The 13,624-nt window shown below is 46.4% G+C and overlaps 1 protein-coding gene across 3 annotated transcripts in view; it reads right to left on the reverse strand.

Moving 5' to 3' along the window:
- The window catches only part of mob2a (MOB kinase activator 2a), a 50,606-nt gene that overhangs the window by 18,914 nt on the left and 18,068 nt on the right, over positions 1–13,624 (reverse strand). Inside the window, exon 1 of one of the 3 annotated variants that reach the window (XM_056597884.1) lies at positions 11,054–12,099. The exons of the other annotated variants lie outside the window; for them this stretch is intronic. Within the exon in view, the coding sequence (XP_056453859.1) occupies positions 11,054–11,091 (38 nt within the window). The 5' untranslated portion in view covers positions 11,092–12,099. Of the gene's footprint in view, positions 1–11,053; positions 12,100–13,624 lie in introns of those variants that run through there. 3 annotated transcript variants of the gene reach the window in all.

Below are 13,624 nucleotides of genomic sequence, written 5' to 3' on the forward strand. Positions count from 1 at the left end.
CCACCCAACTCGCCACCTGTGGGTCCCGGGGACTCACTACATTGAAAACCTATCAACATCACTGCTATTATATGATTATAATTATTTCTTAGAAAATCGGTATCGGAAAAACCGGTTTTGGCAGGTCAGACCTCCTTAAAAACCGGAAATCGGTATCGGCCAAGAATTTTGCAATCGGTGCATCTCTAATTACCTACCTAGTGAATGTGTATTCATAGACCAATGTGTAGCCTAGGGGGGGGGGGGAGGAAGTTCTGCAACAGCTCCCACAAGCCATCCGGGGTCAGCTTGGATTGTTAAAATACTGCGGCTTATAGGTGCTCATCATTAAAATCAGGTTTTACTATTGCATCTCGCTTTCTCCTTAAGCATCTCTCTCCTTTTCCACGCCCCTCTAACGATTCTCCACAATTTGATCCTTTCATCTTTGTAGGTGGTGCGTGAGGGACGAGACCTCCCCTCTCCTCCTTGTACCTTTCTTCCTCTCCCCTTTAGCCTGATCCGTCCAGCCCTCTCGTCAACACTGCGCATTCCAGCAGGAGAAGGGCGACGAGCAGAGACCTGCCATCTCTCACCGCACAGTGCACGCATGAGCACAAGTACGCCAGACCAGAGCAAGACCAAACAGAGGAAGGAAAGAAAGGATAGATCTGGGTAGGGAGGCAGACAGTAGAAGAGAGAACGCTGGCGTTCTGACAATACAGGGGCCAACCGGTGGTCGGGCTTATCTCGTTTGGATGGGTGCTGGTCTAGATGAGCGCACCTAAACATGGGAATATTTTACCTATCCCCTCCTCATTTACACTTTATTTTTTACAGCAGTAACCACCACCCGAGATAATACGTTCCTGAGCTGCTGCGATTACCAAAGCTCCAGTAAGGGAGTGGTCTCATTTGTACATCTCTTAACTTTGGAGTTGGAGTCAAGGCTAAAGAAAGAGAAAGAGCTAAGCTGTGGGGAGAGAGATTAACCATGGACATGTGTTTGAAAGAGCAGAGGCCAATGACTTGTTCTGACTGGTCTAAGACTGATGAAGGAGGAAGTGGACATTGGCCAAGTGGATGACAAGAGATGAGAAATACCAGAGCTACGTCCTCAGGCAGTTTAAGCTGTGCATGGCATCTGCTCCAAGGTACACGAGGAGGACCGGGCCAGACTGGAGAGATGATAGTTAGAGCCAGGTGTTTGAGGAAAACCAATGCCATCAAAGGATTACAGAATCGGACAATCAACAAAGAATCCAACGGGTTGATATCGTAATAACAGACTAACAGCAGAGACCGTCACAGCAGAGTACACTACTAAATCATTGTTCTTTTTAGTATTCTTCTTGAAGTCATAAGGTTGAATAAAAGAAGATCTGCCCTACCTAAATACATGTTCAAGCGAATTTGAATCCTCGCTGATAGTTGCGTCTACTTTGTCAGTCATCAACATCAAGTGAATACGATGAATGCTAAAACCAAAATTGTGTGACTAATCAAATATCATGCTAAGACTATTGAATTGTTGGATTATTATATGATGACCTGAAAAGAAGAAAAGAGAATGATGTTTGATGATGTCCCAGCATGTACACTCTGTCCTAGCATTCCACAGCAGCCCTCGACAAACCATCTCAGGTTCACACACACACACAAAGCTAGGGTACAGAGTTTATGTGTTGGGAACGCACAAAAAAAGTGCAAATCATATGGGTGTCACCACACACACACACACACACACAGTTGACGGCCCAGGGACAAGGCTCAAATCTGTCTGCCTTTCCGATCCACGGGAGTGTGAGTGATAAATTGAGCTATTTTACATTAGTGTAACACTTAAACCAATGGTAACATTACCCATGCAAGGTAAATAATGGCATTGTCAGTATTGATTATGATTCTCTGTTCCTATACACTACACTTATTAAAAAAAAATCGAAAGAAAGTTGTCCGTTCCTGGCAAAGTTGAACATATGCTAAATATAATTGTTCACGTTGTGCCAGTAATCATGTTGGCAGAGGTGGCTGGTTGGACGGGGAAGACATGTGGGCGGTGGAGGAAACAAAACAGGATTCTTCTCAATGAGGACTCGTACAGCATCTATTAAACAATTAACAAGGAAATATCATTTATTTGTTTAGCCAAGGTAATGAGAGCTAGTATCCTTGGCGCACACACACACACACACACACACACACACACACACACACACACACACACACACACACACACACACACACACACACACACACACACACACACACACACACACACACACACACACCTTGGTGAAGAAGATCATTTTCTGTTTTACTGCCACCTATAGGCAAGTAAAGACACTATACTGTCCTTCTTGAGCACATGTCCTAAGCCTGTTGGTACAGAGGATGATCGTTTTTCCTTTTAAGCAACAGAACTGAACTGCCACTGAAAAGTGTGCTATAGGCGCTTTAAATGTAATGTTTGCACGTCATGGCAAATGCTAGGCTGAAGTTGCTATTACTTAAACTTATAAAGCTGCATCACCATCACCATCTACACAGTACCCACGCCCCATCCATGGAAAAGCACAGTCCCTTACACTTCATAGCAAAATCAACTTTCCATTCCACTTCTCTAAACATTTTTAATAAGGGCGTAGGTGCTCAGATTTCTGTGTGTGTGTGTGTGTGTGTGTGTGTGTGTGTGTGTGTGTGTGTGTGTGTGTCCCAATACCCGACTCTCAGTCATAATAACTTGCTGACACTATAGAGCAAGTGCCCCTTTTGAAGCCTTCCACCAACATAATGACTTACTTTCCACTACAGTTTCAATTAAACGGCAGCATTGCAGAGAAACATGAAAGAGCCACACTAGTGGTACAAATAGAAAGAGAACGAGAGACCGAAGAGAGAGGGACAGATCCTTTCAGCTTCGAGAGGTACGCGTACAGGGAGCAGAGTCAAACGCTTCCTTGGAATTGAAAGTACAATCTGTTTGCAGAGATGGTTCTTTTTTTTTATTTTGGGGAATGAGGGATAGTTTGAAGCGAGCAAATATTGGACGTAGCCAATAAAGATAAGGGAGATATTCAACACAGTGTTTACAGTGTTGGCCACACTGAGACGTGTGTGTGCTGCAGAAGGAGAGAGAGAGCAAGAGAGAGGGAAAGAAAAAACAAGAAAGTGAGAGAGCGAGGGCTAGGGATGTGGTCGGCCCAAGGCTCTGTTTGAACAGGAGCACAAGGGGGAGACTGTGAGGGGGTGAGAGAGGGGGAGGCTGCAGGCGAGAGGGAGCACGTCATGGAAAGGAGGGAGAGCTGGATGGAGGAGGGATGGTGAGGGGAAGGATCGGGAGAGGGTCCATGTTTGCACAGGATGTGCGTGCATTCAAGTGCCTGTGCGTGTGGTGTGGGTATGTTGGCCCGAAGCAGGAGTAGTACACACACACACACACACACACACACACACACACACACACACACACACACACACACACACACACACACACACACACACACACACACACACACACACACACACACACACACACACACACACACACACACACACACACACAAAAGTAAACTGACCGGACGCTTAACTACTGATAAAACTAACACATTGATAGTGAGCAAAAAGGAAGCTTGATAAATCTACTTGACTGATAAAGCTGAAGATGGAAGACATGCCTTTTTCTTAAGCGAACAGTAAGCTAACCTCACAGAGAATGACACTGTGCTGATGAGCTGGCTCTACATACAGAGCACTGAGCAGCATAACTGCCGACTCCTCTTGTGTTATTTTGCATTTAAGGGTGAAATACTCAAGTTCTGTTCTCAACTGCTCTTTAAATGGTATTTGACTGGAAGTTACTTATCGCCATTAACATTATAATAATAATAATGATAATTTGAATTTGTCATGATGATTGTAATAGTGAAGAAAATAGCTTGGAGGTGATTTGTGCAGAGTATGAACTTTAGCATTGTAATGTGTAGGGTTTTGCGTTGTTTTTCGTATTGGCCTTTATCGAAGCAAATCAGTTGCTTTCGAAGAGCGTCCTAATAACATGTTCAAAGACATGCAGGCAGTGAACTTGACTGGAGTTCAGGGTTCCAGGGATGTGCATTCCAGAACCGACCCAGGTCATTGACCCCGAAAGGAGAATGTTAAGACACAGATGTCTGCCTAACAGGTATGAGAATGCACATATATGGCATAAGGTGGTTCTCAGAAAGACGCGATAAAGGAATGTTCTTTGGACATGGAGAATTGGCCGATTGCAGCAGGGTTCGAGAGAGAGGTGTCAGGGTGCGCTGATTAAAGCTGACAAAGCCTTGGAAGCATCATCAGAAATACTGATCATTCGCACACACTGTACTCAGCTGTTGTTACTGTTCTTACACACGTTATCAAACCTGTGCTGCGAGACTGGCTTCTCCTGATCCTAGGGACCAAGAGAGTCAGATAAGGAGAAATTAAAGATCAAAAGAAGGGATATCTCCTTATCCCTGTTTCTTGGCTCATTCCTCTGGTTCCCATCAGGGCATGTCTTTCATACACTGACCTCGTGCCCAAATTCACATTAAACCCAACTCAACATAATAAATTGTAATAACCATGAATAAATAAACTGACCATGCTGTAGTTTGTCCTGTATAATTTCTTTTCGGTTTTATTCGTTTCAAAGTACTATAGGTAACCAATGAATGCGTCACACCTTAGCTTTGAGAGAGCCTCGTGTCCCTATGATAAACGTTGGTGCCCCCTAGTGGTGAATCGGTGGTATAAATAATACTATGCGTAAATGCACAATATTGTACTTGGTAAACATACAATTTATCTTGAATAATCTCTTCCCCAGTAGTTCAGCAGGACATATTCATTAAATGAAATTGTCAAGTGTTTCCTGTAACCTATACTGTCTTGTACCTCAATATAATACAAATATTTATAGCAATAATATCCACAGTTTCACTGTGAATACCTTAAGAACAATTAAATCCTAATAATGCATTGCATTTATATAGTGCTTCCTCGCTACCCAAAGACGGCTAGAAATGAGGAGCTGATTAACAGGGAAAAAAACATTGGAACCACTGGAAGCATTCCATTAACCCAAGAGGTTTTAGCCAAGGTGCGGTAATTGTAAGTCAAACATCTTTTGTTTTCCCCTTGCAAAAAAAACAAAATAAATAAGAGGATGATTCTCACAATAGCCACAAGTATTCAGTGCCTGGATCATTTCAACGAGAACATTCTGTGAAAGAGAAAACAGAGCGTCCTCTTCGTTCAGTGTTCCTGCTGGAGTCTGTCGGGGGTGCCTTTGGTTTGGATTAGCAAACCAACTGGCTCCTGCCGCTTTGCTTATCTCAACAGCCTCACGGTCAAACCCGGGGAGCAAGGGCGCAGAGTTTCTGCCTACGCACTGCTTCTGAGCTCAGCACTGAGACGAGCCAATAGTGCTGCCGTTATACATTCTGTCCGAGGAGCCGTTTAGAAAGAGCACATAGACCCGAAAACAACAGAATCAATAGAATCGCTAGGGCATATCATTTTTATTTTTTTAATGGAAGCTTAAAGTGATAAACAAAAATAAACAATGGAGTGCTAATATCTACCGTGTGTGTGTGTGTGTGTGTGTGTGTGTGTGTGTGTGTGTGTGTGTGTGTGTGTGTGTGTGTGTGTGTGTGTGTGTGTGTGTGTGTGTGTGTGTGTGTGTGTGTGTGTGTGTGTGTGTGTGTGTGTGTCGGTGCATGCATGTATGTTTGTGCGATCCTGCAGTATAGATGTAGCGACAACCTTCCCCGTTTTGGTTGAGTCCCACAGAGAGAGGTCTGCATGTGATTTGTGTTTTGGCTACACAAGGGGACAAGGGAGGGGGCAGGAGATGAAGAAAAAACATGTTATGGATTCCTGTCGAAAACCACATGTTTTTTCCTCCTTGAAAGGGCATTGTTTCTGAGCTAAGATTTCAGGGAACGGGCTGCTTGCAAGTATCCGATAGTCATCAAACCACACACACACACACACACACACACACACACACACACACACACACACACACACACACACACACACACACACACACACACACACACACACACACACACACACACACACACACACACAGGAAATGGAAGGAGGCAGAACAATGCACGTAGAGGACAGAGCGATACAGGGGTGGGCAGGAGGAGGACAGGGCGATAGAGGAACCTCAGACAGGATCACATCCAGCTGTGTGTCCTTTCACCACCTCCCCTGCCTTAACGTATCCCAGACCCACCTCAACTGAGGCAAGAATCTGAAAGCACAACACGAACAACACGGTTCATTATTCAACAATATACATATAATGCAATGCAATCATTTTCATTCTCTAGTTGGAATCAAGGTTCTGCTTGAATAGGTTGAACGTTAGCTTCTTTAAGCATTTTTGATGATTAAAAGAATTGCATGCATAAGCGCTTAAACGCCGGATGCAGGTACGCATATGTCTCCTTCCCTAGAGGTTGAGATCGGCAGCACTAGAGATCGCGATGGGCGGTCCAACATGCATACAACTAGCGTTGGGGGGTGAGGCAGCAGTCAGACAGTAATGAGGAGTTTGTTAGTAGAGGATGATTGGCTCTCATGGGAGGATTCTCCCCTGCCAAGCAATCAAACACTGCAGCCAATGACAACGCTGCAGAAGTTTACCTCAGATGCAATACATCACATTTGTGAAAGAGGGTTTGAGGAGGACTTTTGTGACACATTACCACACATAAAGCAGGTTTGTTTTGAAAGTGAGTCACTTAATAGCCAGTAATGCAAGGAACGGATGTTGACTTTCTTTAGATTTATAGCTGAAACATTTTCCTTGGTTGTTCCTTTGTGGTACTATGTCAGGTGACTTGTCATTAAAATGAACATTAAGGGCACAGCTAAACAAAACCCACTGTGGCAGTTATGATGAGTGATGCACTGTATAGAGGAAGAAAGAAACAAAGAAAGAATGAAACAAGGAAACTGGAACTACTTAGTGCCAGCCTGCCACCCTCTCCATCCCCGTTAAGATTGTACCAGACAAACTCAACCGCACCCCCACTCACTTCTGGCTGGGATAAACAGGAAGTGTGGCGCCCAGGGACTTCCTGTATACCCTGAAATGGGGCCTCTTGTTCCCAGAGACGATGAAGAAAAGCCCCAAGCTACTGCAAGGATCGCTCCTGCTACACCAAGTTCATGACCAAACCCTGACCCGTCCATGTAGTCACCTTCCTAAAAGGCATGAGTCGAAACGTACTCACACTGACACCAATCAATAGGTCTGTGTTTAGTCCCCATAACACTGAGACCATCCAAAAGGTCGGCAGTTAAACCCCATCATTATGACACCTCTCTACGGTCGTTTTGGCCATTAGGATAAAACTAATCCCCTTAAGACTTCATGGGCCTAGGTGGTATAGAACCCTCTTAACCACCTGTCGGTTTGTTTATGGTCCTACTGAGAAGGGTTAAGGCACACCTTAAAAGCGCCTCAAATGTAGAGACAAACACATGTCGCTCTACTCTGCGTAGACACTGGTAGGACTATTCACCCTTCGTATTCTTTGCACAACTCAACCCCTGCCATATGGGAAGGAACATAATTAAAATCAAACAAACCTTGAGTTATATTACAGAGATTTGCGAGTAGCGCCATATGTCTATAAGAGTTGCACTGTCATGCATATTCATTTAGCTTTTTTCAACAGCCGTCTGGCAAGAACACTACCATCTTGAAGCAAGAGATGTTCGTAACGGAAAGGAGACCTACGCAGATGACGAGACAGGAGCACCATTATATACGTGGGTACATGAGTATGCACCCGTCTAATTTATTGCTGACTCTTCGGAATCTATAAGGTGGAGGTGAGATTACTGCAAGGGCAGCTCTTCTTCAAGCTACTGAGCAGGCAACACACACACACACACACACACACACACACACACACACACACACACACACACACACACACACACACACACACACAAACCCTTAGACCAAACACCAGCAGACATCTTCTGTGATGAAAAATGTATCTTTAGATTTATACTTTCCAGCAGTAGTGCTGGAAGATTTTAAATACTTAAGATTGTATATCTGTATGAGACCTATGTGGGTGGGATCTATTTAGAAATGATTTACTTGTAGAAAGTCATTTCGACCTGAGTCCATCTGGAGCCACTGTGTGTACACTTCAGCTTATACTTCAGTGAAGCCTCAGATTATCTACACCAGGAAGTCTGGACCGGTCTTCATGCCTCATTTGTCAGGGTGGGGCAGCAGACAGCTACAACAACTGGAAAGGGGAATTGTGACGATCAAATCGATTATTTCAGTTCTATTTTCCTTTTCTAAAAAGGGAGGGTGTGTTTATTTTTTAAATAAACCGCCTAGCTGTTATGCACGAGGTCTGACTGCAGTTCTCAGATCAAAATTTGGAGCTGGTCTCGTCAGGAGGTTCTCAGTTGTGTAGGTTTATATACCGTTGTGTGTTTTACTTGTGTCTTTTTTTTTTAATCCTTTCTACCCTTTTGATAGACTCAGTGGGTCCTTGTGGATACATGGTCATGGTCACATGTTGGAACCTGTTAGACCAATTGTAGTGTCTTGTTTCCAGGCAGGTTTTCTGTTAGCCCCCATAGGATCCCCTGTGATTGAGTTTAATTTTTAAAAACAATATAATGTCCTGGGTCTATGCCTCTTGGTCAAACACACCAACAGCCGATACATTTACATCTTTAGAAAGACTGAAAACAAACAAAGAACGTTCAATATTGACACCACACACAAGCTCTGCATGCAAATAGATTGCATTTACCCGTACCACGTCTTACCCATAGGTCACGCGTTACTAGATCCTCCTTGTTCCTTTCAGCCCCCATTATCCTGGCTTGTTTAAGTGACACACAGCCACATACGACTTGGTGGTAGCACATAGAAAAGGCAAAGCTGGGGTTTTTTGGGTGGAAAGTTGTGTCCTTATTGTACTGAAAGAAACGGCTGCACCTGGCCCTTGGCCAGGCTGGCCCAAAATAGCATAATGAGAAACACATGGCCTTCACTATTAAAACACTAAAACACAGAAACTGATTCACTAGAATCTACCAGAAACACACACACACACGTCACACGCACACACACTTGGACGCAGATTGAACATTATCTGGTACGTCCATTTACATCAGAAAGGTTAATCAAGATGCTTGCCCTCTGTTCCAACCAACACCTACACTCAACTAAAGAATGTTGTTGCAAGCCAGCAATCAACAGCAGCTAATGCACACTGGCCAGTTGTTGGCGTTTGATGGGGGAGTTGCAAGCACACCTAAGGTGCATGGGTTTCCTTTTGGCCAATTGGCATATTTCCCTTTAATTGTATATTGTACACAATGTACTTTGGAGTAGCTAGAGTTCACTGTGTTTCTGGCTTGGAAGGGCAAGTCAAAACAATAAACTACTTTACTTCAATAAACAGCCCTCTGACTGAATATACTCCATAGAGGGCCAGTAATGAACAACACTACTAAACCTCAAGAGCCACTTAAGGCTCTCATAAGTGGAGGTCGATGATGACTGGTTCAGATGGGTGTGTCTCTCAAACACACATCAATCAACCAAATACCATCACTGCCAAGCAAGCTGATTGGTCGAAAGGGACACATTGGAAGAGGAAGTGCTAAAAATAGAACTGACAAACCATTTCTCTGTTAACGAGCCCATAAGGCCTCAGTGATTTGGCCAATGTCAGCTTCCCTGAGGATAATTACAAGAAAAACAGTAGTGACGCATGTCCTCCCATTCATACGGCCGCTGTTCCACAACCAATAAGCTACGGGCACACATATGGGGTTCAGCAGGTACGTCACTCCACCCCAAACAAGGGGATAGATTGTTCCGTAAAAGGGGAACATTGAATTTTGAAACAGGGTACCCGAAGTGCATCGAGTTAGGGCTGCCTAATCTAATCCAGATGTGTGTGGGTGTGTGTGTGTGTGCGTGAGTTAGGGTTATATATAGGATTTATGGAGCTGCTGCTGAAGGAGACCCATGCTGGTTAACCTCAGGCCCACATGTGAGGCCGGACCAGGCAGAGCCCTACTAGCGTGGGGACTGCCAGGCTGGTTAGCCTAACCCTAACCCATCCGCCCTCTTTCCCACCAGGACAACAGCCCTCTATGCAACGCTAGAATGGCTTTCCGATAATACCGTTATTTTTCTTTGGCCACCTTGAACTGATTAAAAAGTAACAAAATAATTGTTTGAAAGGTTATCCACTCAAGGCCAACGACAACAGAAAGAGGAGAGAGCAAAGTCCGAGGGTCACCCTCTCACATAAACAGTCCCGCTAACCTCAGGACAGAACACAGTGTCCAAACAAACAGCCCTGCCCCGCCAGGCAGGCTGACCAAGTGTACTCTGGGGGAGAGGGGGGGGGCAGATGAGTCTGTGTGATGATGTTTCTGCCCCTCGCCCACCTCAAGGTCAGTCAGTTCATTCAGTGTCTCCTCTAGATCAATGCCCACTTCCTTGACAACAGGCCGTCGGAGAGTCTCTCTCCCACTCTCACTGTCTCGCTCCCTGCGTCCCTCTTTCGTCCTCGCTGTCTCGGCTGTTAAACTCTTAAAAGATGGAGCTTCTATCTCGTCAAACAAGGGTGTACCGATTACCGATTACCGAACCCGCCAAAGTTGCAATGTCCTAAAAGTCATCCTCTTAACCGCAGCGCAATTTAATAAGCAATGGTTGACTTTGTGGGAGGGGGGTTGTTACACAGCAGGATTAAACCAAATATTGACAGGAACCGCTACTGTAGAGGCAAGGGTCCCCAGAGGTTAGAACACATGACTAACAAGCCAACAGTGTCAACATAAAAACGAGAACGACAAACATTAACACACACACACAGTGTGTGTGTGTGTGTGTGTGTGTGTGTGTGTGTGTGTGTGTGTGTGTGTGTGTGTGTGTGTGTGTGTGTGTGTGTGTGTGTGTGTGTGTGTGTGTGTGTGTGTGTGTGTGTGTGTGTGTGTGTGTGTGTGTGTGTGTGTGTGCCTATACCTATAGAAGAAGCAGTCGCAGCACACTAAGACCCCCATCCAGCCCACCGTAGGTCCAGCTAGACCGAGGAGAGGGTCTCAACGTAGGCCGGTCTCCCTCCTCTCCCTCGCTCTGCTCCTCAGTCTCTCTCCGTGCAGCAGCCTGACTGGCCTACAGGGGTAGGGGTCCAGCGGCCGGCATAGCACCTCACGAGGTCGCCCCCCCCGGCAGGCAGGGGCCCAGAGCTCGGCGGCGTCTTCGGGACTTTAGCGCAGGTCAGCGTGACATCACTGCGGCACGTGGCCAGCGATGCAGCCCCGGCGTGCGCACGCAGTATCCCGCCGCTACAGAGCCTGCAAGATCGGCCGCTCAACAAACCGGGAGAGCCTCGCTCCGACGATCCCGCTGCCTTCCAAATACTGCACTGCCCACCTCGCCGCTACATTCTCACACTCACTCCCTCGCTCTCTCTTCCCCCCCCCTCTCCCTTCCTCTCTCGCCCCGCTAGGAAGGCGGGAAGATTAACTTGGCAAACAAGGTCCCATAAACAAACTGCTGACTGTATGGCAGCACGGTCTCGACTGCAGAGGAGCGGGAGCGAGACAGACACGGAGACCGAGGGAGGGAGAGACAGGAAGCATTCCCGGATGGATAGAATCTCTGCAATCTGTATACATCCCAACCGACGACCTGGCGTCCCCCCTCTCCAGCCCCCAGAGCAACAAATCAAAACACACGCCCAGAGCGTCTGCTCTTATCTCTGCCCGAGCCACTCCAGACCCACGGACTGCTCAAAATGGGGATTTTAAGGTTTGTTTTTAAACTGACTGCAAATAGTTAACTGGAACAGTAAACATTGGGGGACCACTGGACACGTGACGACCTGTGTGCTGCAGCGACCGCACACGCACAACTGCATTGACTGTTCATTCACAGAGAGGAGGTATAGGTGTGGGAGGGGCATAGGCTTAGACACACCTCTAGGACGCGAGCCAATCACTGCAGAGCGTTACAGGACATTGCTGTAGCAAAGCGAGCCGGTCATCATTTGAAGGGCATGCTCATACCCTCTCTCTCCCTGTCATACGCACACACCCCACCCCCCCCCCGGTGAACATTTCCACCAGACTGCCAGGGGAAATGAAGAACCTAAGCATACAGTGCCTGCAGTGTGAGTGTGTGTGTGTGTGTGTGTGTGTGTGTGTGTGTGTGTGTGTGTGTATAAAAACTGAATTTGCAGAAATAGAAAGACGCCTTACAAAAAAACTAAATGTCAGCTTGTCTCCTCCGTTTCCCTCCCCATAGCATAAACACAGTTCACCTTAACAAACTACCCCAGGGCAAACAACTGCAACGGCCAACAGAGAGGTTAAACACTCGCCGCAAGAATGGTGCAGGGAAGCTTCCGTCCTCATGATCAGGTACAACAACACACACACGGATAGCAAGTAGTAACCAGAGACGCTTCTGGGGCCAGCCCAGTATACATCCCTGTGGTTGAGGACATCGGTCTATATGTCTCTCTCTCTCTCTCTCTCTCTCTCCCCCCCCCCCTGCGTCCTGGAGGAGGAGGAGGAGGAGGAGGAGGAGGAGGAGGAGGAGGAGGAGGAGGAGGAGGAGGAGGAGGAGGAGGAGGAGGAGGAGAGACTGTGCTGAAGCAGCAGCTTCAGTGTGGTGCATGACGTCACCCCTTTCATCAGCAGCCGACTCACTGAATGAGGCTGGCGGAGGGGGCGCTCTCATTCAGGAGAGGGACCTCTGCTCTCACCATCAAACTACATGATCAGCATTATTCTCACCATTATTGCAACCTGACACATTGCGTTATGCAGGGATGGGCATTCATGCCGTACATTGTGTACAAAATGTCAGGTAAGCAGTGCACACATATTACATGCACAAGAAAGTGGATTGTTCCTTTGGGTGTTGCATATGATCCCCATTCCCCGCCCAACTGTGTAAGAGGTGCGCGTGTGTCTGAAATCCATGTGCCATGATAAACACACACACACACACGCACGCGCACGTGTGTGTCTGAAATCCATGTGCCATGATAAACACACACACACACACGCACGCGCACGTGTGTGTCTGAAATCCATGTGCCATGATAAACACACACACACACACGCACGCGCACGTGTGTGTCTGAAATCCATGTGCCATGATAAACACACACACACGCACGTGTGTGTCTGAAATCCATGTGCCATGATAACACACACGCGTGCGTGCGTAATCCATGTGCCATGATAACAAGCCCCACTGGGGAAGGAGAGGTAGAGAGATGACGAAGGAAAACAGCCATTATACATTGAAAATCTAAAACCCTTCCTTCAATCACCCTGCATCAAAAGCCCAAACTCACTACGAGTCCAGCACATCCAACAGCGGGTGTGCTCCGTTTTTAGAAGAAGCATAAATAAGTATTTTTTTATGAAAACCTCACTCCTAGAGATAACAGACAGACAGAGAGAGACACAGACCGAGACAGAGAGTGAACTTGGGTGGGGGGGGAGGGGGGGGGGGTAAAGAGACACAACTCGTGACAGGGTTTATAAACCCACACATGAATAGAGCCTGTTGCAATCA

Source organism: Gadus chalcogrammus, chromosome 9 (genome assembly GCF_026213295.1).
Source record: "Gadus chalcogrammus isolate NIFS_2021 chromosome 9, NIFS_Gcha_1.0, whole genome shotgun sequence".
NCBI lineage: Eukaryota > Metazoa > Chordata > Actinopteri > Gadiformes > Gadidae > Gadus > Gadus chalcogrammus.